At 42.3% G+C, this 25,987-nt stretch overlaps 1 protein-coding gene across 1 annotated transcript; it reads left to right on the top strand.

Annotated features, from left to right (window-relative positions):
- Nucleotides 1-9,745: 9,745 nt before the first annotated feature.
- On the top strand, nucleotides 9,746-21,096 carry TM4SF1 (transmembrane 4 L six family member 1). The gene is made up of 5 exons (XM_073625918.1): nucleotides 9,746-10,016; nucleotides 14,566-14,655; nucleotides 14,744-14,886; nucleotides 17,799-17,985; nucleotides 20,713-21,096. Exons 1-5 carry the CDS (start codon nucleotides 9,840-9,842, stop codon nucleotides 20,725-20,727), a joined length of 612 nt encoding a protein of 203 aa, XP_073482019.1. The 5' UTR covers nucleotides 9,746-9,839; the 3' UTR covers nucleotides 20,728-21,096.
- The last annotated feature ends 4,891 nt before the right edge of the window (nucleotides 21,097-25,987 follow it).

The following is a 25,987-nucleotide window of genomic DNA, read 5'->3' as shown; positions in this document are numbered from 1 at the left end:
GTGTCCTCTGCACAGTGTGCACCTAAAGCTACCTGAAGAAAATTGGTGGTGTTCTTCCGATCCTATTAGTACCACAGGCAGGCAGTTGCAGTATTTACAGTTAGTGCACTGCGTCCTCTGCACAGTGTGCACCTAAAGCTACCTGAAGACGGTTGCTGTTGTTCTGCTCCTATTAATACCACAGGCAGGCAGCTGAAGTATTTACAGTTAGTGTACTGTGTCCTCTGCACAGTGTGCACCTAAAGCTACCTGAAGAAAATTGGTGGTGTTTTTCTGATCCTATTAGTACCACAGGCAGGCAGCTGCAGTATTTACAGTTAGTGTACTGTGTCCTCTGCACAGTGTGCACCTAAAGCTGCCTGAAGACAATTGCTGTTGTTCTGATCCTATTAATACCACAGGCAGGCAGCTACAGTATTTACAGTTAGTGTACTGTGTCCTCTGCACAGTGTGCACCTATAACTACCTGAAGAAAATTGGTGGTGTTCTTCTGATCCTATTAGTACCACAGGCAGGCAATTGACTCTGCTAGCTGCAGTATAATCAGTATATATACATCCCAGCTTTGGGCAGCTATATCTCACTGCAGGCCATTAGTATGTCTGGAAGGCCAACAAGGAGAGGCAGACAGTCACAAGCCAATAAAAGAGGGCAATCAGGCTCTGTGTCTAGAGGCAAAAGTGCTGGTCGTGGAGACGGTGCATCCTCATCAGCACGTGGCCGTGGGACATGCTTGTCCTTTTTTTCGGCAGCTGGCCGCGTTGAGCCGCAACATGCGGAAGACTTGGAGCTTCATTCATAGACTTTAATGGGGTTCTAAAGTTCGCGTGAACTTTCGGTACGTTCACAGGTTCTGGTGCGAACCGAACCGGGGGTTGTTCGGCTCATCCCTAGCCACTATGTAGAGACCTATCTTGTTACAATGAAACCACATGAGTCACCATGTAAAAGTTAATTATACAATACCATTACACCAACTCATTTGAGTTAGCGGTATCACTAATGATATGCACTTCCTAATACAAATGTATTGTAATTGTGGGCATTGTTCCTGATCAGGGAGTACTACTTCATGTTTACTTTAGGGGATGATGTGGTGCCCCAAAGCTGGATACAACATCATGTGCAAATTGATGATAGGTAACAAAATTATTTTATCAGTAAGCATTACTGGGGAAGTGGATCCATGATTGTGAGCAGAGAAGTCTGCTGGGCTTTAAAGCGGGAGTCCGGCGACCAATCCCCTTTTTTTTTTTTTTTTTTTAGGTCATTGAGACACTTTGCTAACCCCAAAATAATACTCACAGTTTGGGTGTAATATTTCCGCCTCTGTCTGTTTTCGTACTGAAGAATAACTTAAAAAAATGTGATGCTGGCTGTTTCCATCTTGCTTGTGGGCATGTGAAGCCCACAAGCATTGATTTCCTGGATGTGGTGAATGCTGTTCATTCACAGCTTGTTCACAAGCATTATCATTGTTTCCGCACTGAATCTTGGGAAGCCTGACACTAAGCTCCCAGGAGACAGTGCGGCGACCAGGGAAAGGCAATAAACACGCCTACTCCCATGGGAGGAGAGACATGAAGTGCCACAATAAAGTACAATATAAAGGTAATTACAGCGATAAAAAATTTTTTCCTGCGGCATTTGAACATCTATGCAATTAACTGCAGGGGGTAAGATTACGTTAAAAATTTGAGTGGAACCCCATTTTAATTGCTCAAAAGAGGAGGCTTCTGTGCCTTTAGTTACTAGTACCACAAAGCAAAGTCCTCAGTCTGCTTTTCCAAGGACTTTGCTTACAGTTCTACAGAAGGAAGTTTAACCACTTGAGCTGCAAAAGGTTTTACCCCCTTCATGACTAGGACATCTTTTGCTATTCAGCGCTGTGCTACTTTAACTGGCAGTTGCACAGTCATGCAATACTGTACGCAAATATAATATCATTTTTTTTTTAACACAAATAGAGCCTTGTTTTGGTGGTTTTTGATAACTACTGGGTTATTTTTTATTTTGTGTGATCTAAACAAAAAAAAACATGTACATTTTGAAAAGAAAACCTATATTTTCTACTTTTGTCATAAAACCTATCCATAAAAAATCAAAAATCAAAATCATAAATGTATTCTGCTACATGTCCTAATAAAAAAAAAGAGAAAAAAAATATTATTATATTATTTAGTTTGTGTGAAAGTTAGTGTCAACAAACAATGGTAAATATACAGTATATCTGTATGTAGCACCCTCTACCTTAGGTAGGTAGGTTGCTAGAGTAGTAGTGTTTTAGTTACAGCCAGTGTAGGTAAATTTAGGCAGGCTTGGCTGTGAGCTAGACCTGTTTGTTTAATTAGGGGGCTGGGAGTGGTTTTGAGTGTAGCAGCAGGTGACTGACATGTACTTCATCTCTCTGGCACCTCCTTTGTTTCTAGAGGAGTCTGGAAAAGAGGCAGGCAGAGGATTGGAGTGGCATGGAGTGTATCTGGGAGCCCTGACCAATCCCCAACTAGGATTGGCAGGGAGCAGGCCTCCTATATATACTCATGGTCAGCCTGTTGTGGGAGGAGTTGTCAGGTGGGTGGAAGAACTGAGTGATGGAGTGCTAGGCTGTGGTGGCCCTTGAAGGAACCCCCTTTCTGGCGGGGTGACCTCGGACCTGGAGCTTGGGAGCTGGGAGGGAGCCTCTCTTTACACAGTAATTGAGAGGGGTCCTGGAACAGGAGCAGGAGTAAGACGGCAGGGAGCACTGCCGGGAAAGTCATTCAGGAGGGATCCATTCTGGGGTCGGTGAGTGAGAAGCACAGTGTGAAGCTCTGGGAGGGACATGCCAGGATTGGATGTGAAGCCAGAGGGAGAGACTGTGGTGTCATTGAAGTCAAATTGCTGCAGCCAAGAGGGTTGGCAGGATTTGCATCAGACTTTCTGGGATCAGTAGTCCACCAAGTTTCAGTTAGCACAAATGTCCTTTTTCATCGCTATTGGTTGCTGCACCAAAGAGGACTGCAGACCCCTGCCAGCAAATGACTATTATTGAACTGTTGGAACTTATTCAGAGTGAGGCCTAAACATGTGCTAACGGTGACAGGAATCTCGGATTGCGCAGTAGAGAACGAAAAGTGATCTCAAGTAGTGTGCTGGAGGAGTGTGGAGCTTTAGAGACTGTCAATATAGATTCAACCATCTTTGTTCAAACAAGCAAGATTCACTATCTGGGCATCCCATGATGACCCTTTTCCCCATCCAAATTTATTCCCCTAAATAAAATAACAAAAACAAGATAAAGGACTGTTCATTGACTGACAATGTGTGTCTGAAGTGAATGCCTGGCTAAGCAGGGTGATGTGTGGAACCAAAACACGCAGCGACCCCATGGGGGCACCGCTACAAATATATATATATATATATATATATATATACATACATTTTTTTTTTTTTTTAATTGATCAATTCTGATGTACTGACATCTCATTTCTTGAGGCCCAAAAGTGCTAGGACAGTAAAAATTCCCCCAAATGACCCCTTTTGAAAAGTAGACAGTCTGGAGCATTTAGTAAGAGGCATGGTGAGCTTTTAGAAGTTGTAATTTTTTGTCACAATTTTTTAGAAAATTAAGAAATTCAATAAAGTGTATTTCTTTTCACATTTTTTTTACATACTGTCTACAGTTCAGCGTCATCATATGACTGATGTGGCAGTAATCGGGGACACTGACTGGTGACATTGTGTTTGAATTACGTTTTTTTTTTTTTTTAGTATTTTCTTTTACAGCCTGTCATCAGAGAAGTTCGGTGGCTCTGTACTACTTGGGGCGTGTTGGGTTTTTTACATTTTGTTTGTGGTTACAATGAAGATCATTGTAACCGCAAAGTTTTCAACTGTCATGAATGGGTTCAATAGTGATCTGTGATTGGGCACAGCTAATCACATGGTACAGTGTGCCATGATTGGCCCAGGTACCATGTGATAGCTGTGGGCCAATTACAGCATAGGCAACACAGCTGGTATGAATGAATTAATTCATAACATAGCGATTGCATGATTACCAGGATCAACAATCCGCTGTGTGAGGGGAGCGCACAGCACGCTCCTAATCCCAGTACAGGCACATGTACATGATCGTGCCTACATGTGCCAACCTGCCGCAGTATATGTACTGTGATGGGTCGGCAAGTGGTTAACCACTTTAGGTCCACTCTATAGCAGTTTTACTGCTACAGGGCGACACCTGTGCGCTGGATCATGTATGTATACGTGATCCAATAGGGGGCATGCATTCCACCGACAGCTCACTTATGCTGTCGGGTACTTGATGTCTGCTGACACCTGCTGATCATTGGGAAGAGAGACAGAACTGTGGTCTGTCTACAGTGCATCCAGAAAGTATTCACAGCGCTTCACTTTTTCCACGTTTTGTTATGTTACAGCCTTATTCCAAAATGAATTCATTTCATTATTTTCCTCAAAATTCTACAAACAATACCCCATAATGACAATGTGAAAGAAGTTTGTTTGAAATATTTGCAAATTTATACAAATGAAAAAAATCACATGTAGAGTACATAAGTATTTACAGCCTTTGCTTAATACTTTGTTGAAGCACCTTTGGCACCAATTACAGACTCAATTCTTTTTGAGTATGATGCTACAAGCTTGGCACACCTATTTTTGGGCAGTTTCTCCCATTCTTCTTTGCAGGACCTCTCAATATCCATCAGGTTGGATGGAGTGTATCGGTGCACAGCCATTTTCAGATCTCTCCGGAGATGTTTAATCGGGTTCAAGTGTGGGCTCTGGCTGGGCCACGCAGGGCCACGCAAGGACATTCGAATAATTGTTCCCCATTGCCACTCCTTTATTATCTAGGCTGTGTGCTTAGGGTCATTGTCCTGTTGGAAGGTGAATCTTTGCCCCAGTCTGAGGTCCAGAGTGCTCTGCAGCAGGTTTTCATCAAGGATATCTCTGTACATTGCTGCATTCATTTTTCCCTCAATCCTGACTAGTCTCCTAGTTCCTGACACTGAAAAACATCCCCACAGCATGATGCTGCCACCACCATGTTTCACTCTAGGGATGGTATTGGCGAGGTGATGAGCGGTGCCTGGTTTCCTCCAGACATGACACATGCCATTCAGGCCAAAGATTTCAATCTTTGTTTCATCAAACCAGAGTATTTTGTTTCTCATGGTCTGAGAGTCCTTTAGGTGCCTTTTGGCAAACTCCAGGCAGGCTGTCATGTGCCCTTTACTGAGGAGTGGCTCCATCTGGCCACTTTACCATACAGGCCTGATTGGTGGAGTGCTGCAGAGATGGTTGTTCTTCTGGAAGGTTCTCCTCTCTCCAAAGAGAAATACTGGAGCTCTGTCAGAGTGACCATCGGGTTCTTGGTCATCTCCCTGACTAAGGCCCTTCTCCCTCAATTGCTCAGTTTGGCCGGGCAGCCTGCTCTAGAAAGAATCCTGGTGGATCCAAACTTCTTCCATTTACAGATGATGAAGGCCACTGTGCTCATTGGGCCATTTAATGCTGCAGAAATTTTTCTGTACCCTTCCCCAGTTCTGTGCCTCAATACAATCCTGTCTCGGAGGACTGCAGACAATTCCTTGGACTTCATGGCCTGGTTTGTGCTCTGACATTCATTGTTAATTGTGGGACCTTAATAGACAAGTGTGTGCCTTTCCAAATCATGTCCAATCAACTAAATTCACCACAGGTGGACTCCAATCAAGTTGTAGAAACATTTCAAGGATGATCAGTGGAAAATAATGAATTTAATCCATTTTGGAAAAGGGCTGCAACTTAACAAAATGTTGAAAAAGTGAAGCGCTGTGAATACTTTCCGGATGCACTGTATGTAAACAAGGCAGATCGTGGTTCTGACGGGGGGGGGGGAGCACTTTGTGTCCCTGTAAAGCAGGGAATAAGTTCCATATATTCCCCCTAGTAAAAGCACCTCACACAGTATAGTAAACCACTGGTTAGCCACACGGTTAACCTTTTGATCGCCCCCTTCCCAGCCAGTGCCATTAGTACAGTAGCAGTGCATATTTTTAGCACTGATCACTGTATTAGTGTCACTGGTTCCCAAAAAGTGCCAAAAGTGTCAGAATATCTGCCGCAATATCGCAGTCCCACTATAAGTCGCTGTTCGCCGCCATTACTAGTAAAAAATAAATAAAAATATCCCAAAGTTTGTAGACGCTATAACTTTTGCGCAAATTATTCAATATACGCTTATTGGGATTTTTTACCGAAAATATGTAGCAGAATACATATTGACCTAAATTTATGAAGAAATTCATTTTTTTAAATTTTCTTTTATTGGATATGTTTTAAAGCAGAAAGTACAAAATATATATATTTTTTTTCTCCAAAATTGTTGGTCTTTTTTTGTTTATAGTGCAAAAAATAAAAAACACAGAGGTGATTAAATACCACTAAAAGAACACTCTCTATTTGTGGGGGAAAAAGGATACCAACCACGCACTTGTCAGTTAAAGTAACACAGTGCCGTATCTCAAAAAATAGTCTGGTCTTGAAGAGAGGTAAATGTTCCAGGGGTCAAATGGTTAAGGTCCTCACTTTCTACATAATTCTTTTTGGAGTATCCCATGCAATTCCCAAACCCTTTCCAAGTAACCCCAAAAATAAAAAATACCCACTATTTGCAGCTATAACAGCTTCAACTCTTCTGGGAAGGCTGTCCACAAGGTTTAGGAGTGTGTCTATGGGAATGTTTGACTATTCTTCCAGAAGCGCATTTGTGAGGTCAGGCACTGATGTGGACAAGAAGGCCTGGCTTGCAGTTTCCGCTCTAATTGATCCCAAAGGCGTTCTGTCTGGTTAAGGTCAGGACACTGAGCAGGCCAGTCAAGTTCCCCCACCCCAAACTTGCTCATCCAAGTTTGAGGTGGGGGAACTTGTGCTTCTGGAAGAATGGTCAAACATTCCCATTGACACACTCCTAAACCTTGTGGACAGCCTTCCCAGAAGAGTTGAAGCTGTTATAGCTGCAAAACGTGGGCAAACTCAATATTGAATACTACGGACTAAGACTGGGATGCCATTAAAGTTCATGTGCATGTAAAGGCAGATGTCCCAATACTTTTGACAATATAGTGTATCGCCCCGTACACACACGATCAGACTTTCCGATAACAAAACCGTGGATTTTTGTTCAAAGGGTGTTGGCTCCAACTTGTCTTGCATACACACGGTCACACAAATGTTGGCCAACAATTACGAACGTAGTGACGTACAAGACGTACGTGATGTCCCCATTACAAACGCTAGTTTTACAAGACTGAGCGCTTCAGGCTCGTCCTTGATTCCGAGCATGCGTGAACTTTTGTGCGACGGACTTGTGTACACATGATCGGAAAGTCCGACAACAAACATTTGTTGGCGAAAAATTTGAGAACCTGCTAGACAACATTTGGTGGCGGAAAGTCCGACAGCAAATGTCCAATGGAGCATACACACGGTCAAACTTACCGCCAACAAGCTCACATCCAACATTTCCCATCGGAAAATCCGATCGTGTGTACGTGGCATTAGTATCACTTCAGCTTCTTGATGTGGCATAGTTCAGACAATACCTCAATCACCTAAACCTTGCAAAGAGGGAAACTTCCTCCATTCGCACAGCTACTTCCATTGTGTCACAACCACCATACAGCTTGGCTGGAATACTCTGAGTTGTCTAATTAAATTGTTAAAGAGGAGTTCCCATTTTAACAAAAAAATTAAAAGTCAGCAGCTACAAATACTGCAGCTGCTGACTTTTAATAATCGGACACTTACCTGTCCCAGGGTCCAGCGATGCGGGGGATAGAAGCTCCGCTCGTTTACCCCGCCGTTTGGGGGCGCCGGCATTGCAACTGTGGGCTCCCAGGTGTGGCTTCACACGCATGCGCGCGGGAGCCACCGGTCAGGGCACATCAGCTGAAGCAATAGCACGAACGAGACGTTCCTTTAGTGCACATGACGTCGGCACATGATACAGTGGTTATCTCCTAAACTGTGCAGGTTTAGGAGATATCCACGGTACCTACAGGTAAGCCTTTAATATAGGCTTACCGGTAGTGAAAAGTGGTTTGTAAGGGTTTACAACCACTTTAATCATGGTGATAACAATTATGCACAAGTAAGATTTGTATTTTCACTGTAAGAAGGGCACTATTTTAAAATTTGCACGACACCATAAAATTTAACATATCCCCATGATTTTGGAGGCTGTCAAAGACCAGGCTTTTACTGGCACTTTTTGTTTACAAGTTTGTCCTAGGGAATATAATGCCGATCATTGCAATTTTTTATGTCACACGGTATTTGCGCAGCAGTTTTATAAACGCAATTTTTTGGAAAAAATACACTTTTAGAAAAACCAAACATAATATATACCACAATTTTTTTGTAACAAGTTAAAGATGATGTTATGTCGCGTAAATAGATACCTAACATATCAGACTTTAAAATTGTGAATGCTTGTGGAATGACGACAAACTACAATATTTAAAAATCTCCATAGGCAATGCTTTAAACACCTTTACAGGTTATCTATTTAGAGTTACAGAGGAGGTCTAGCACTATAATTGGTGCTCTCGCTCTAATGTTCGAGGTGATACCTCACATGTGTGGTTCGAATACCGTTTACATATGTGTGCGAAAATTACGTATACATTTGCTTCTGCGCATGAGCATGGAGGGATGGGGATGCCTTAATTTTTTTTTCTCTTATTTATTTTACTTTTTATTTTTTACTTTTACACTGTCCCTTTCATTTTTTTTTATCACTTTTATTCCTATTACAAGGGATGTAAACATCCCTTGTAATAGAAATAAGAGAGCTTTATAGAGAGATCCAGGGTCAAAAAGACCCCAAATATCTCTATTAGCTTTTAAAGCAAAAGATCCCCAAAAAATATAGATGTTTTGCTTTAAAGAAAAAAAAAAAGTTTACTTCCAGCCTGGACCAGAAGTGATGTCATGATGTCACTCTGGTCCTCCACGGCCATAGAGACGATCAAAGAGGATCTACTCTTTGAGGAAAGAAAAGGATCCCTGATGGCCGCACACCATAGAAGGCATCTTTATTGATATGAAAAAGTAAAATCCAAATGCAGTCACTTCATGTACAGGGAAAAACAGGAAAAATAACTAACGCGTTTCACGCCCTATTGTAGCGCTTATTCATAGCATTCATGAGCTATGAGCTATGAAAAAAATGCTCCTTGTCTGACTGTCATGTTAATCCTTATGCTTTGATATCCTGAAACACTGGACCAGAATAAGTATGTAGATAACAGTTACTCGGAAAGTAATAAGATAAGTAAAATAGGCCAGTAAAGCAGCCATTGACCTAGCATTTTCAGCAATGACAGTCCCATATCTATTTTGAGAGGTGTCCAGTCACCTTTGATTAGAATATATTAGTAGGCATTAACTGTAGTTGTCAGGGGCTAGTGCAAACAAAGCAAGTCAACCTGTAATCTCTGAGAAAATTGCAAATAGTATTAGTAAGTGTGCAAACACACATCACATGAGAATGAATTTCATTGAAAGCTAGCTGAGAGAAACATGACGTCATTCAATTGAGCTAAGAAATAATACAAATAGGAATTTAATTCTCCCCGCCCTTTGCTTTTACATGCAGCCTGCTCGATTCACGAAAAGAAAAAAAGTCACTCTCGGCTTCTCTACGTAACAATCACTGCTGGTATTGTTACGTCTCACCCTGGTGACTAACATCACTCCTGGGTATTTAAGAGGTAGCACAAAAGATTCACTCTACTCTAACCAGCTGCCCGAACTTGCTAGGATAAAGGCTGATCTCACCTACAAAGATGTGTTTTACCAAGTGTGCAAGATGTATCGGTTGTTTTCTGCTAGCTTTGGCAATCCTGTGCATTATAGCAAACATCTTATTGTTTTTTCCCAATGGAGAAACACAATGGGCCAACCAAAACCAATTGACCAACTATGTGTGGTTTTTCCATGGAATTGGAGGAGCTGGAGTTGTTGTAAGTATACCATCATTCTGCTTTACCATTTCCAGTTAAATTAATTATAGCAAACATTTTAATCTGCTTGATGCACATTTTATTCTGTTACTTACAGTGTGTGCATAACATTTTCTTCATTTTATAATGCTTTAGACTAACTTTACTAACAATTCTTTTCAAAAACAATATTTACTTTATTTAGTGAATGAGGTAAAGTTGTGCTGATTTCAATCCAATCTTGTACAATCAAAAATATATATTTTTTTCTTATACATGACAGGGTATTCTTTAAAAGTAACACATGATTGGGTATTATTTGCAAAGTCAATTTTCACTTTGCTCTACCTCATTTTCTAAGGCAGGCCATACATTATGAAAGTTTATTTTCTTTAGGCCCCTTTTACACAGGCCGGATCCAGTTTTGATCACTGGGGTTTTGTCCGCTGATTCCTCGCTGAGCAGAGCAGCCAGGTGACAGGTCCATGTCTTCTCTGCTTCTGCAGAGCAGACAAAGACAGAGCCCTCTCTGCTCTTGGGGCATTGATGTAAACAGACTGGCACCGGATTGCCATCTGACCCGGCCAGACAGAGGGGAACAGATCAACTTCCGTTTTTTATTTCTTTGCCAGATCGAATCAGACCCGGCGGTAGCCTGGTGTAAACAGACACAAGCCTGTTTACATTAGACTGTCCATAGAGAAAAATTGAGGGTCTAATCAGGTCTGGCTAAAAACGGACAGCCGGACTCGATTAGACCTCTTGGGTTAAAAGGGGCCTTAACCAAGGGTTGAAGGAAAGAAAATTGCTTGATTCCCTCATCAACACAGTCAGTGTTGGTGGGGGAATCCCCCCTGCAGCACTAATGTGTTCTGCCGGCGGGGAGCACAGGGAGTCTTCCATACTGGCATAATGCAATGATCACTGCTGGCTGCTATAATAATTGTAACAAATAGGGATCTAGTTATAAATCTTTCACCAAAAATGCACAATTTTTTATAATGGATTAAATTGAAAAAATGTGTAAATTATTTTTCCCAATTATAACACTCAATAATGAATGAGTATGTATTCATTTAGCCACCATTTTTATTATAAAAGTACCAAAAAAAAATCCACATTATGATTTTTCATGCTTTTTTGTGCTACTTCAGCTCTCTGTGTAGTAGTTTTATAGGTAAAAAAATCATGGGTTAAAAAAAATGTACTGTTCTCAGAAGGACCTGTTCACAAACATAAGTTGTGTAGCCATGTTTAGGAAAATTTTCTACACTTTACCAATCAAGTCAATTTTTTTAAAAAGGCAATGCATCGAAAACATGTCAGCCCAACTCATGTTAACATGCATTATGGCGTGAAATACCCATGATCATTTTTAATTTGTAAACTCTCTGGAAGATTGCATTCTCCAAAACAACATAAAGAAGTAATATCTTTTCACCTGTTAAGTCATAGTTGAGTCATAGAGTTACCATGACATTGTCCTGATCTCTTATGCTGGTGCTTGTTGATAAAACGATATTCCCTAAATACTAATTTAGGCATAGAGTGTTTATTTATTCAGCCATCATTTGAACAGTATGTTCAATGGGGGTGTAGTGACAGAAAGAAACATACAATTTACAATCTTCCCTAAACTGTAATTTAATATTATACTTCTGGGCCACACCAAGGACAACAAGAAAAAAAGTCTGTCATTATGCCAATGGTTCCAACTGTTTGGGTAGGCTGAATATGGGCATATTCTAGTAGCTTGATTAACACATAAACTCTATAGACATATAAACTCCAAGTTTCATCAGGATCACCTCATGTAAACAATCAATGGATAACTATTTATGAATTCATTTTCGTGGTAGGCTGTGAATGTTATTGTGGTCAGAGGATGGTTACTTATCTAGACAGGTATTGGTTATTTTAATAACATTTTTAGATGATCATCGGAGTCAAAGCAATAGTTGTTGCTGTAAACATAGCATCCAAGTACGGATATTTCACCAAAAAAGTCTTATAAGTCAACCATGTTACTATCTAATTGTACAATCTCCTTTATAGTGATTTACAGCTATGTAGTGCAATGGCCTACCTGATCAGATATGAGTAAAATGGATACTGCAGGTCAGGAGTGTCAAACTCAATTTCATTGTGGGCTGCATCAGCATTATGGTTGCCTTTAAAGGGCCAATTGTATCTGTAAGACTAGATGTCCAGAGCACCCCATCCCCCTTACATCAGATGTCAAGAGCCCCCCACCATCAGAAGTCAAGAGTCCTGACCCTCCCCTTATATCACAGTGCATCCCCCTACCTCGTGCTGCTGTGGAGCTGTAAAGCAGAAAGTGCAGAGTCTGGAGGAGGACCAGAGGAGAGCTGGAGTCAGCTGCTGGAGTCTGCTGAATGCTGAGACCAGGGGAGGTGGGGATGAGAGGGTGCTGCGGCTGCACAGAGAGGCACATGATCTGTAGGAAGAGTTCTGTCCTCCTCTCCGCTGCTGACTGCTGAGACGGGAGGGCAGAGACGAGCTTCTCCACAGCTGCATAAGGGGGGTACTACAGCTGCAGGAGAGGTGCGGGGCTAAGTAGACCCTCACTTTTTTGTAGTTGTCGGCACATCTAAAAGAAGTTGTTGAGAAGTTTCACAATGTTTGTGGTCAGCTTTAAGCTAGCCATACGCTGTACAAATTTTGGTTGACTCCTGAGGAACTGGCAGAAATTTGCTCAATCGGTGGCCCGGTCGGCATTCCTTGATTTGAAAAACTAAAGCAGCTGGGCAGAAAATTGTCAGCTGAAACAGAAGCTGCATCCAATAAGATGTATCCGCTGTTAAGCTATTTCAAAAGTCAGCGGGGCTGTGATATACAATAGACAATTTAGGAGAGTCTTCCATGGGCACTGTTAGTGAAGATATAGTAATCTATTGCACACAGGCTGAACAGAAAAAAAGTTTAGATATGTGTGACCAGCTTTGGAATAAATTTGGAGGGAGATCTGTCTCAAAGAATAATAGCTAGTGATAGATCTGTCTTTTTAATTTTGACCACATTGCTAATCTTGCAAGTTTATGGAGTGCTTTGCAACACATTTGAACAAATCCACATTGCAAGCGGATTTCTCTGTTTTTATCCTTGGTTGAAAATGGATTTAAATTTTTAGATTTTTGTTGTTCCCTTAAAGTAAATTTGTCATGAGAAAATTGTGAAGACTATGTTATTGTACTTCTTCTGGGGCAGTGGTTCAGAAAATGGCATACCTGTGTAGCATTTTCAAAGGTCAGCAATGGAAACCTCCTAACCCAAAAAGGGGAAGCCACCGAAAAGTCCAATTATATGTGGTTGCAGTCCTCCTCGTGCTTTCCCATCCAAGACTCAAGGACCCAGCTAGGTTGCGTCCCCTTGTATTTGAAGCTCACCACAAGGGGAAATTTCAGCCTTAGCCCCTTCCTAACTTCGGGCCAGCCTAATAGCCTAGACTAGAACAGAATATCCACTCTATATGTGCTCCAATTTGGAGACTCTAAAAAACCATAGAGTTAGGACCACAGCATACAGAGGAGCCTTGACAAGGCCCACTGGCTTTCACATATATTTGCAAATGTGTGCAACTAAACACTCTGCCTTTGACATACACTGTTAGACAGGGTGAATTTGTTTGTTTTTTTGCAGGCTGACTGGTGGGTGTGCTGGGATTTTTTGTTTGTAGAACTCACTAGAACATACTTTTAGCAGTAAAACAGTGCAAAGTGACAACAAGAAGTAATGTGCACCCCAAAAGTAAGCACCTGCCTACATGCCCCCTCCTAAAGAATGGCTAGATATCATCACCTCATGATGCATTCCAAGCCTGGGGGTAAGACAGACTGAAAGAGACAACTTGCTCACTTTGCTTTAGTACAACTAGATCTAAAAAGGTAGGTTTCTATTCAGTAGACTTGTGCACCATGGAAAATATTGTTTCGTTTATTTTTCATTTGTAAAATACTCAATTTAGATTTGTTATATTCGTTATGTAACGTTAATTTGTTTTCGGATAATTTGTTATTTCTGTAGAATACAGATATTTGTTATAACGAATCAATTCGTTTTATTGTTTTAATTGTTTCATTTTCGGATAATTTGTTATTTAAGTATGTACAGTATGCAAATTCATTTGTTATTTTTGTTATAATTTCTTTAGTATTAGTTGAAATTCGTTTTTTTTTTTTCTTCGGACATTCGGATGCATCTGAATTGTTGAAAGATTAAAAATTCAGCCAAATTTTGATTAGTTACAAAACTAATGGTACATGTCTACTATTCAGCTATCAGTCTGGCAAGGTGTATGGACCTGATTTAACAATTTAATGTGTGGGTGACTTTGTGTGTCCACTGGCAAGCCTTGCTGTCCTAGGTCACAGTCTTTATTTACTATGTAGAAATCCAGCCATGGTCGTGCAATGTCCTTTCACTGATCTGCTTTGTTTTGCATTTTATACCCTGTCTTCGTTTTATATGCTGCCAATGATTATATAAAATGTTGCTTATGTGTATTATACAGTATTTTAGCATATCCTAAAACTTGTATTTGTTCTCATAGATGCTGCTTCCAGCTTTCGTGTTCATGGGCCTAGAACAAGAAGATTGCTGTGGATGTTGTGGCCATAGGACCTGTGGTAAAAGCTGCGCAGTAAGTCTCTTTAGGGCTATCTTAGAGATATCTCGATGCTCCCTCTGCATTAAACACAAGAACTAATTATTAATACTCTATCTTTCAGCTGCTGGGATCCGTTGTGGCTGCATTAATTGGAATTGCCGGCGCTGGCTACTGCCTTATCATTTCTGCACTGGCCTTAGAAAGAGGACCAAGATGTCAGACAAGTTCAGGGTGGAGCTATCCCTTTGAAAATACTAATGGAAAGTATGTATCCATTTCTAGGGATAAAGTCCATTATGGGAAATTTATCAAAGCTGGAGTAACCAGAATCTATAGAAGTTGTGCATGGCAACCAATAAGCTTCCATCTTTAATTTTCAAAGCTTAAAGTGGAAGTAAACCCATCGATTTAATCGTTTCAAAAAACAGTTGGCTGGTGTCATAACTGATCACGTGCAGCATCATCATGGCAGTTGAAGATCAACAGAGGCCAAGATGGCAGCTTCCTTGGCTGAAAACGATAGGAGGGTTTACTTCTACTTTAACGAGCTGAAGATGGAAGCGGATTGGTTGCCAGGCACAACTGCTTCAGATTCTGGCTGCTCCACTTTTACCAACCACCCCCCTTCCCCAATTCATCATTATTCATAATGTATACAATGTTAAATAACTGAAACATGTATCAACCTATTAACAAAGTAGAAACAAAGCAGGTTTGCAGTGAGTTAAAAAGAATGCAAGGCAGGCCATACATTGATCACTTTTATTTGTTCAAACAGCGGGTTCACTGAAAAAAAAATGGCATGATTCCCCTATCCACACACTTGATGATTGACATCACTCCTACTGTGTTATTGTATTGTGACAGTGCCATCAGAATACACTGATCAGTGCAGCCAGCTATAGCCAACAGCACTAATCGTTCAGGAAAAAACCAAAAGGCTGGTTGTACAGAAGTCAATCACTAGATCGACTTCTGTACAACTAGCCTGCCCATACATGGATTGAAATTTGGGCGATCCCTGCTGAATCAGCCATATTTCGATCCATGTATGTCTGTATTTAGGCTCTGGGCTTTTTCCTGTCCAAGTCATCGACACCTGCTCACCTTTTCAATAACCAAATAATGTCTATATCTGGAACACAGTCTGCTGAAATTATGCCATGGGAACATAGCCTCAGTTGTTCCTTGGAATGATCCTGCAACCTTCCTTGTCCCTATTATGAAAATGTACTGGAAGTGTTTAGAAAAAGTCTAATACTGGCTGTTCACAATCGACTGAACCTCCAATGATTAGCAAGCCCACGCCTGAAGATATCTGACAAATGCTGGCTTGGTGGAGAAAACAGTACTACTGTTTTTTTTTTTTTTAACTCCAAAGATTTTTTAGCTTTAGGTGACCCGGTATAGAAAAAGTTTCCTATTTTCAGTTATCTCCATATGTCTGTATTATGTAGAAATCAGTAGAATTGGTTTTATTGGAAAAGCAAACATAGGGGGTTATTTACAAAAGGCAAATCCACTTTGCACTACAAGTGCACTGCAAGTGCACCTGAAAGTGCAGTCTCTGTAGATCTGAGGGGGACATGCAAGGAAAATAAAAAAACAGCATTTTTGCTTGTACATGCTTGGATGATAAAATCAGCAGAGATTCCCCTCATTTCAGATCTTCCCCTCAGATCTACAGCGACTGCACTTCTAAGTGCACTTGTAGTGCAAAGTGGATTTGCCTTTCGTAAATAACCATAGACTCCAATATGGCCCATGTGCTGCTATCTAATCATCTTATATCCGTGTGGATATCTACTAACCTTAGCCTTCTGGGGCAGCTTGTACTCAAGCCTATTATTGGCAGAGATGAAAATAATCTTTCAAAGCCTCTATATGTGATCCTTAAAGAGATTCTAAAGTAAAGATTTTATTTAATAATAATAAACATGTTATACTTACCTGCCCCGTGCAAATGCTTTGCACAGAGCAGCCCCAATCCCCATCTTTTGGGTCCCTGCTGGCGGTCCTGGCTCCCCCCCCCCCCGCCCAGTGCCCTCAATAGCAAGCCTCTTGTTATGGGGGCACTCGAGCAGTCTTGCTTCCGAGCCACGCTCTGTGTGTCCATTCACACACACAGCATGGCTTGCCCCCCCCCCTGTTGTTTCCACATCGTCTTACTGGCTGTAATTGACAGCAGCAGGAGCCAATGGCGCCCACTTCTGTTTGAGCCAATGAGGAAAGAGACCCAGGAGAGCCCCTACTCTCATACACATCGCTGGATGCACTCAAATCCTAAGTAATGTTGTGGGCTGACAACATAATATTTTTGTGAACTGTGTGACTTCAGTGTTGTCACTTGTCAGCCTTGCCCAGCGTCTTTTGCTAAACTACTCAGCAATTCCCTCTCTCACATATTAAAAACCTAAGGGCTAATCATTCTGCTATCCAAAAAAACAACTAGGAGGGCACTTTAAGATCATACAGGGCAGCTCTAAATTTCTGACATGATCAATCATAGCAAAATGCTCCCAATAGTATATTTAAAGCCCAACTCTGGAAATTACAAAAAGCCCCACTGCAAGGGTTAAATATTAACACTAGGGGATGAGGAACAAGGTGTAATACTTTACTTACCCCTTGATCTAGCAGGCTCCTCCATCTGTGCAACCAGTCCCTTGAAGACCCTTCTATATAATTCCAGGCTATGGTCGCCCAATGATGCTATCAGGTACAATGCATAGCCCTGAATTGTATGCAAGGACAGCAAAGGTCCGCCCAGAAGCTGGAGTGGAGGAGTGCCAGAGCTTGCTGGAGCAAGGAGAAAAATAAGTGTTGCACCTTATACTTCGTCCATTAGAATTGGCAAGAATTTAACTCATGCAGTGCATGGGGGACCCACAGCAAGGGCATTTTTTTTTCTTTATTCTTTATAATTTCATGAGTTGAGGTTTATCAAACCAAAATGGGAAAGTTCATTGTTAGGGTTTATTTATTATTAATTAATTTATTTATTACAGACACTTGCATAGTGTTGTCAATTTACAAAGCGCTTTACATATTATATATACTACATTCACATCAGGACACACATACAGTATACCTTAAGCATATTTTACTTGGACAGCAGTATTTGATTACTATTACAATGAATAATTTCCCACCTAACTAAAATTGTTGTATTGCAGCTATCTGACCGATCACTCCACATGGTCCCAATGCATACAGCCCAATAATGTTGTAGTGTGGAATGTCACTCTTTTCTCTATCCTGCTCGGCCTGTCTGGAATCCAGATCATTTTATGTTTAATTCAAGTCATCAATGGTATAATTGGTGGAATTTGTGGTGCTTGCTGTTGCCAACAGAACTCCCAGGTAATAAAAAAATACCCTTTTTATTGATATCTTTTTGTGCAATATAATGTTTCAAATCTAAAGCCCTCTACCTAGCAAGTAAAGTTACTCTTACTGGAGTAGTCAAAGTGAATCCGTCATATCCACCAAACTGTATACAGTATACAAACAATACTGGTAAAGTGTAAACACCTTGTGTTGGTTGCAATATCCTGTGCTTGTATTCAGATCATCTCCTTTATGATGGGGTAGGACCATGCACCTCAATTTATCTTCAAGCTGAGATTTTGCCACACCTATAGAATTTGATCAAATATCAGTCAGAGACAGTTTTGACACAACTGGAACCTGAGGTGTAACATTACATAGAACAGGGATGCTTAACTCGTGGCCAGTGGACCACGTGTGGCTCTTGGAGCCCTCTGATGTGGCCCTCGACCTCAAACTGAATATAGGAGTTTTGGTGCGCTTTCAGAAAGTGCACCACACTCTTAAGCTATAATAGAAGTCTATGGAAAAGCGCAGCTAACCCGCAGGAAAGCTGCAGTTGCACTGCGCTGCACTTATAGCAGCGCATAGGTGTGAAAAACTGCCAGGGGGCTTAGGACAGTAAGAGTTCATTTGCATTTGTGGTTTGGTGGGCAGTAAAACTACTCAGCCGTCTGAAACGTGTATTTAACTCCCAACACTAGTGTAGCATCAGGGTGAAATTGGACTTCTCCTCATCTCTCTCCTGCTGGCATTAAGCGGCTGCAGAAGGAAAATGTTCATTATGCAATTCAAAATGAAAAAGTTGAAATTCTGAATCATTTCATTTTATTGTGGCCCACCACCGGTTAACAAATCACTTAAGTGGCCCTCGCTCTTCAAAAGGTTGAGCACCCCTGACACAGAACGTTGCGAGTGTAGAAATTCTCAGATTCTATGCGTGAACAATATGTTTATTATTGTGAAGCCTCATTATCTGCCAAAGTGGACCATTCCTGCAACATATATCATAAAAAGCTGGGTAGCATGGTTGTGCATATTGATATTGATGTAGAAGGGAAAGAAGAAAGAAAGATAAAGAAGCACCATTTTCTGTTATTCAACTGTTAAATGCTCAAGCCTCTAGTGGCCCCTGAGATTCTTGCATTTAAAAAGTTAAGTGAGAAAATGCAGGGGTTAGCTAATGAAGGTGCATCGACTCAATTTTAGTAACGTGTGTTTTATTCTTAAATGCATTCTTTTGGACTTTTTATTTTGGCCAAAGGCAAATTTCCTTGTATGTAGGAGGTTAACTATGAGGTTGTCTGAATCGGTTAGGAAGGAGAGAGCCCAGAGAGATGCTGCTCTCTTGCACATCGCTGGATCGAGATTGGGCTCACGTTAGTATAAGGGGGCTAATAGGAGAGCTTCTTGCAGAAGGTTTTTTTGCCTCATGCATAGAATGCATGAAGGTAAAAAACTTCTGCCTTTTGAACCTTTTTAAACAAATATTCCATGTACGGCAGCTGCAGTTTCTACATCAAGCAAAATGTCATGACTTTCCATTATAGAAATATGCAGGGCCATCTTATCACACAGGCACCCCTGGACACTGCTCAAGGGCCCCAGGTGCATGAGGGGCACCTGCAGTCTCAACCCCCCCCCCCCCCCAGCAAGAGGAATCGCATATGTTTTAAGCAGGTGATCAGTACAGTGGGTAGGGGAAATAACTGGAATCGATCTTTTGTGGTAACTCACTGTAGCAGCCAAAACCCAAAAGTCAACATTTCCTCCTTCCCTCTCGCCTGCATTGAGCTGCTTCAGGGTGAGCCACAGAAGATTGATTTCAGCTATTTTCCCCACCTGCCATACTGATTACCATCGGATTCCCCCTCCGCTGCCTGGGCCCCAACCTCTGTCTCCTGTTCATTCATCTGCAGTGCAGCTGAGGCTGCAGAAGGGAACTGGGGAATATCCTCAGTCCCTTTCTCTGTCTCAAAATTGAGATTTCAGGGGCTGTTTATATCTCTGTTATTTCACCAAAGACCCCCCCCCCCCAACAGCACTGTAAAAAAAAATCAAACTAAAATTTCTAATCAGCCTAAAAAGCCAAGGCCAATATATAGTATAATTTAGCCATGCCCACTGTTTGCCACAGTGCACAGGTTAGTATCTCCCTGTTAGGGCCCCCAGAGCATTACTTTGCCCAGGGGCCCATGATGCTGTTAAGGTGGTACTGAATATCTATCACCATCACACCTTCTTGGAAGACCTCAAGACTTGCATATACTGTAGGTTCCCTGTAAAATACAGTGTAATGTGTTACGGCCATTTACAAAGCCACGAATGACATATGTTTCTGCATGCTGGTAGACCGCACCATGTGTCCTGTAGCTGCAACACCTACTCATATTGATTCTATCATGTATTATTGGACAAAGGGGATAATTTGAGAGCCCATGGGTTTGATTTACTAAAGGTAAATAGACTGCTCACTGCACCAGGAAATGCTCACTTTGCTGACTTCCATCATCCAAACATGTGCAAGCAAAAATGCTGTTATTTATTTCTTGCATGTGATTGAGTAGTCTTTGTAATGTAAATTTTCACCACAGTCACAAAGCTAAGGGGGAAATTCCATTGAACAGCCATTTTCCCTTCAGTAAATCAATCCCAATGTATCACTCTTGATGCTTTTCACATTGATGTCAGATTCGACAGAAAGCATGAGAGTTATTTTCTTGAATTTTAATTACTATACTTTTATTTTCTTTTTTGCAGACATATCAATGCTGATGGTAACTTCCTGCTGATGTGGATATAAACAGAAGATGTGACATTTACCTTTAAATGTTCAACTTGTAAATTTTATTGTACAGAATTCAGTATTTAATAAGTGTGTTCCTTGGACATGTAAAATGTTAACTTTTATATTAAAATGATGAGCTGCCTGATAACGAAGCAGATGCTGATGTTGACTTGATCTTGAAGTTACAAACTTTATTAAATAAGTAAAACTCTACATTGTCACTTTAGAAAGCTAATAAATATAGTGTTTAAAGTATTTATGAATTATTGCAACATTTTTAACCCAGCATATGTAGGATAGAATGGAAAGAGTTATTGTGATTTTATACCGTGAGTTATTAAACATGTATATCCTTCCTCCTGAGTATTCATTTTTTCTAAGTAACTGCTATATTATTAAAGCACAATGCTGGGTTCTGCTAGCAAATTCAAGAAAAGCTTCAGCCTGTTCTATAAAACGAATTACGATTATACTTTTTAAAATTCCAATTATCCTTTGCATGCCAGCTGAAGTTTAATATTAAGCTAAAAGTTGGAGTGCCTGCCGAATTGGGAAAGAAGGCACAGATCTCAGATAACTAAACATAGCATAGATTTTTGGTTGAACCTTTCCAGGACAACAGGTAGTAAAACCATTTTCCTGACGCCAACATGGCAGCATACTAGTGATAGAGCTCTGCTTCTTGACCACTCCCTCAGGACCAGTGAATAGCATAAATTAAGGCATGGTTAACCGCCACCCCATTCTTCTTTTTTTCCTCATACCTCTACGCACCAGTGATGAAGTAGGGAATTTTATGTCCCCCACCCTGCCGCTGAGCAGTATCCAGCTGGGTTCAAGCCTCTCCCAGTGCGTAGTCTCAGTGCTTGGGCTGCTAACATCTCGCTAATAAGCCTGAGAGACCCTCGTCTGTGTGGCCTTGATGGGTCCCTGTAGTGTTTCCTCTTTAGGAACGAAATCTGCCATTCAGAATGACTTGGTTCCGGAGCTTTGGGGGGGCCAGCCTGTCATTTCCTTTTCTAGGGGCTTTCTTGTCCGTTAGGCTATGACTTTACCTGTTTTATTCAGTTCATTCTCTTCTCCCTTCTTATTTGGCTTTAGGTCAGTTTCGGGTGAGAGAGGAATGGGCCACACCATGCAGTAGGTGTCAGGGTCTCCCTATAGGCTTGGGGCGGCCACCCAGCGCCGTATTTACCGGCCTAGGGCGCTCCCGATGTCATAGGGCTGCACCCGGTCCGCACATGAGCATTGGCCGACGGAAGCTCTGGGCGCCATTTTGGTTCTGGGCAAAGCGATTAGATTTGCCCACAAACAGGAGGAGTCTGAGGGTGGGTTCTGCCTGTCCCAGGATCACCTAAGAGTGTCAGTGGGCTGCTGTGGGATGGGCAATGTACAGCCTCCTGACTGTGTATTCAGACTGAAGTTTGTTCCTGGATCCAGTCTCAGCAACCTTCTGTGTCACCATCTGCTGGTAGGAAAGTTTTTTGTAAAAAAAAAAGGTACATTCTTTTCCTTTGGTTTGTTTCAGCTGTTTGCTTTGTTGTAGTTTTCAGACTTTCATGTTAGAAGATTACTGGAAATCTCCATCCTTCTGTTTCTCTTTTCAGCTATCTCTCTTTTTCTGCTGGCCATCCCTTATTCTCTACTACCATGAGTCAGCCACCACTTAAGTAAGACCCTCAATATTTAATGTAGGGGGAGCACCAGTTTGTAAGTTTTCAGGTGTCCTTAAAAGAGTGCCCTCTAATGCTGTTTGCTTTGATATGTTTCAGCTCCGCACGCTCACGCTCTCGGAGTTAAAGAACAAGAGAGGACAGGCGTTCTCCAAAGGAGCATAACTCCAGATGTCGCTCCCGGTCAAAAAAATAAAGAAAAAAAGATCCAAAAGAGCACGTCGCGCCTCCTCTTCTCCAGAGCAATACAGGCGTCCCAGTAAGAAATCAGGCTGGGCTTGTGGCGCTGTCCCCCTATCCAATAAATTGGTGTGCAAAGACTGTCTAGAGGAGTCTGCGGTAGACAGGGAACAGGACACTGCGCAAGTCTCATCATTACTAAAGAGGGTAGTACGAGATTCCTTCTCTGAGTTTACCTCAGCCCAGCCACCCGCCCAAAGGGACCCATTGGAAGATCAGCCGGGGACTTCAGCAAGCAGTATAATCATGCCCAGTGTTAAAAAAAAAAAAAAATGGTGCTCCCACTCAGGAGAAAAGCTCCAAGAAACACGTCTCTGCTCCTCTTCCCCAGAGCCAGCGCCCCAGCAAGAGTCCTCCAGGGCCAGTGGCGCAGTATCTATACCCAGTAGGCTGGTGAGTAGACACTGCCTGGAGGAGTATACAGCTAACAGGTAATGCCAAATGTCCTTATTGTTGATAAGAGTGGCACAAGATTCAGAAGAGACAGCGCTCTTATCCGTGCAGATGTGGCATCTTGCTGGATGCTTTTCCCTGTGTGGCTGTCCTGTAGAAGTCCGGGAGTTTACCAGGTTATCATTATAGACACATTTGGGTTCCCCAAGGACCGTGGTAATGTAGCGCTCAGAGCGTGCTAGTGGGTGTGGCCAAATTGCCCTTGCTGACATCACCACCCTTCAGTGAGGCCAAACAGCCACCTACGGCGGCAACAGATTTGAGTATGACTATCTCGGTTACTTGGGGAGCCACAGCCTGGTCTGGGTAATATGTCCAGGTCTCAGGTGGACTGAAACCCTGACACATGACTCAAAACCCGAACTGTCCGGGTGAATCTTGGACAGGTGACACACCCTAGGTGTCTGGCGCCCATGAATCTCCTTTGCACTGCACCTACTATGCCTTACGACCCACTCTATGTGGAGGGAGGTCGACAACTCATGGCTCTGGAGGTTCTCATTGGACTTAAGGAGTCCTGGGTCCTTGCTACATATATTATAGATGCAGCAGTCTGCTACTCAAAATAGGGAGGCTGACCAGGAAGTCCCCCCTAGTTGCTTGTATATCCACTGGAAGAGCACCCTAGCACTTTGGCGGCTAGGGAGGCCAAATGGTTGAGACCTTGGACTGCGTATTGCTTCCTAGAAACAAAAGTGGGGAAGAATGGAAGGGGTTAGAGAAAAATGCCCGTATAAACAGGCTGTCGAAACTGTGTACCCTGAACAAGCTAAAGGTCAACCTGCTCCTACATACTGTAGCATCTGCAAGTACCGGCAGTCCAGCAATATCCAGCCCATGTACTGGGTGAGTCTAATGGGAATGGTTTAATAATTATCAACCAGCTGCTGCACCTGCAGGACTCTGAGGAGAGTGGCAGGGTCTGCATCCCTTTAGACATGATTTCCTATTGGGAGTATCTTGCAGAAAATGATATTTTTGTAGCAGTGGATGCCAAAATCTGACTTGTATTTTAGTGCAGACTTCTGGGAAAATCAGTGGGCCAGTCACACAAGTGCATACGCAGACTCTTAAGGTAAGACCTAGAAGACACGCTTCACAGATTTCTGGACAGCATGCTGTACAGAGCCTTGGATGAAGGTATCAGACACTCATGGTCACTTCGGGAGATTCCTCACTGCTCCTCCAGACCATTTCCCTCCCACGGAGCTGCCAAGTCCACCACAACAGCGGGTGGGTTGCTACAATGCTTACAGACACCTCAGACTCAAGAGGGATTGCAGGTTTTCTACCCAATCCTGTTTGGAGTTGGTTAGTGTCTAGTTGCAGATCGGAAGAGGTCGAACCCTTTTGGGCCCTCTTTGAGATCTTTAAGACGGAGTCCATTAAACAGTATAACCACATGGCTGGAGGCTGTTGCTGGATCGTTAGGATGCCTATCCTATCCTCACACTTTAGAGGGAAAGCAAAGCCAACCTTTCTCCATCCCAATGGTTGGTGTACCTGGGGGTGCTCTACTATTTCCTCTGTTTTATTTCCATCAGAGGAAGTGGTGACCGTCAGCAACAGAATTCTGAGGACGAATATTTCTGCTTGTTTGATGGCTTCTCAGTGCCTCAGGCATCTGGGCACAATGTCATCATGCATATAGATCATTCCTGGGGTGCATGGGCACCTGCACAAATTTCAACTAGAATTCTTAGTGCAAGGGAGGAAACAGGTTAGAACACAGTTAATAAGTGTTATCCAGTATGAGTAGCAGTTTGCGGTGATGGAAAGACCTTGAGGAAGTCTCAGTCCGTTAGGACCCTTAGACTGGAGAATTGCTACGAATCATGTCTGTAAGACAGCCGGGAAGATGCACTGCTAGGGACTTTTGGTCAAGGCAAGCAGAGATTCCCAGCCAAGGAGGGTAATCTTGAATGTGCTGGGGGTTCAAACAGCCCTTTTAGCACTTTGGCCTTACTACACAGAGTCCAGGAGGACCAATCTCCTTGCAGTTTAGCAATAGGGCAGCAGTCGCCTATGTTCAGCTCCAGGATGAAACTCTCAGCAATATGCCATTGAGAGAGGTGAAACCCATAATGCCTGGGGCGGAAGTTCACCAGCAAAATTTCGGAAGCAGTTTACCTCCCAGCAAATTTTTCTTTTGAATAGGTACAAGCTTCTCTGAGCTAATCACAAACTTTGGTCTGATTTTGTTTCTGTACCCCAAGGTGCAAAGGGCAGATGCTCTGATTTCTCCCTGGGACTGCAATCTAACCTATATATTTTTCCCCAACATTTCCCTTAAATGAGATTCCCCTTGAGGCTGTCAAGGAAGAACATAGTTGTCATAGCCAGTCCTCCATATTGACCAGAGGGCCCTCGGTTTTCCCTGGCCATTCAATTCAGGATACAGAAGACATTTCCCCTCTATAACATACGCAGACTGGGGCTGCAAGCAGGGGCACTAAAGGGGGAGGATGGGCAACTCCAGTTTCACTCCAGAGTGATCTCTACTTTGTTGTGTGCGAGAAGACATTCTGCTTACAACATCTAGGTCTAATTCTGGAACAAGTTTGCCTTTTCTTGGTAGGGCGAGACATTGATTCTACTGCCCTTCCAGTGTCAGCTGTTCTATACTTCCTCCAGGCCTTAGCCTATCCTCACATAGATCACGAGTGCAAGCTATATTGGCAATAACACATTTGAATGGGCCAAGAATTCTTCAGTTTGCACAACTTTTCAGGGCAGTCGTGAGGAGTCGGTCACCAAGGAAGAAAGATCTATTGCAGTTGCTGGATCTCATATCAGTTTAACTGTTTGTTCCAACAGGGCAGTGCTCGGTTCAGGCCATCACTTATCACTAAAGGCAGTATCAATTGTCAGAACTTTAAGC

This window comes from Aquarana catesbeiana, linkage group LG04, assembly GCF_042186555.1.
Source record: "Aquarana catesbeiana isolate 2022-GZ linkage group LG04, ASM4218655v1, whole genome shotgun sequence".
Taxonomy (NCBI): Eukaryota; Metazoa; Chordata; class Amphibia; order Anura; family Ranidae; genus Aquarana; species Aquarana catesbeiana.
The sequence above is the reverse complement of the archived record's forward strand: the minus strand, read 5'-3'. Positions and strand labels throughout refer to the sequence as shown.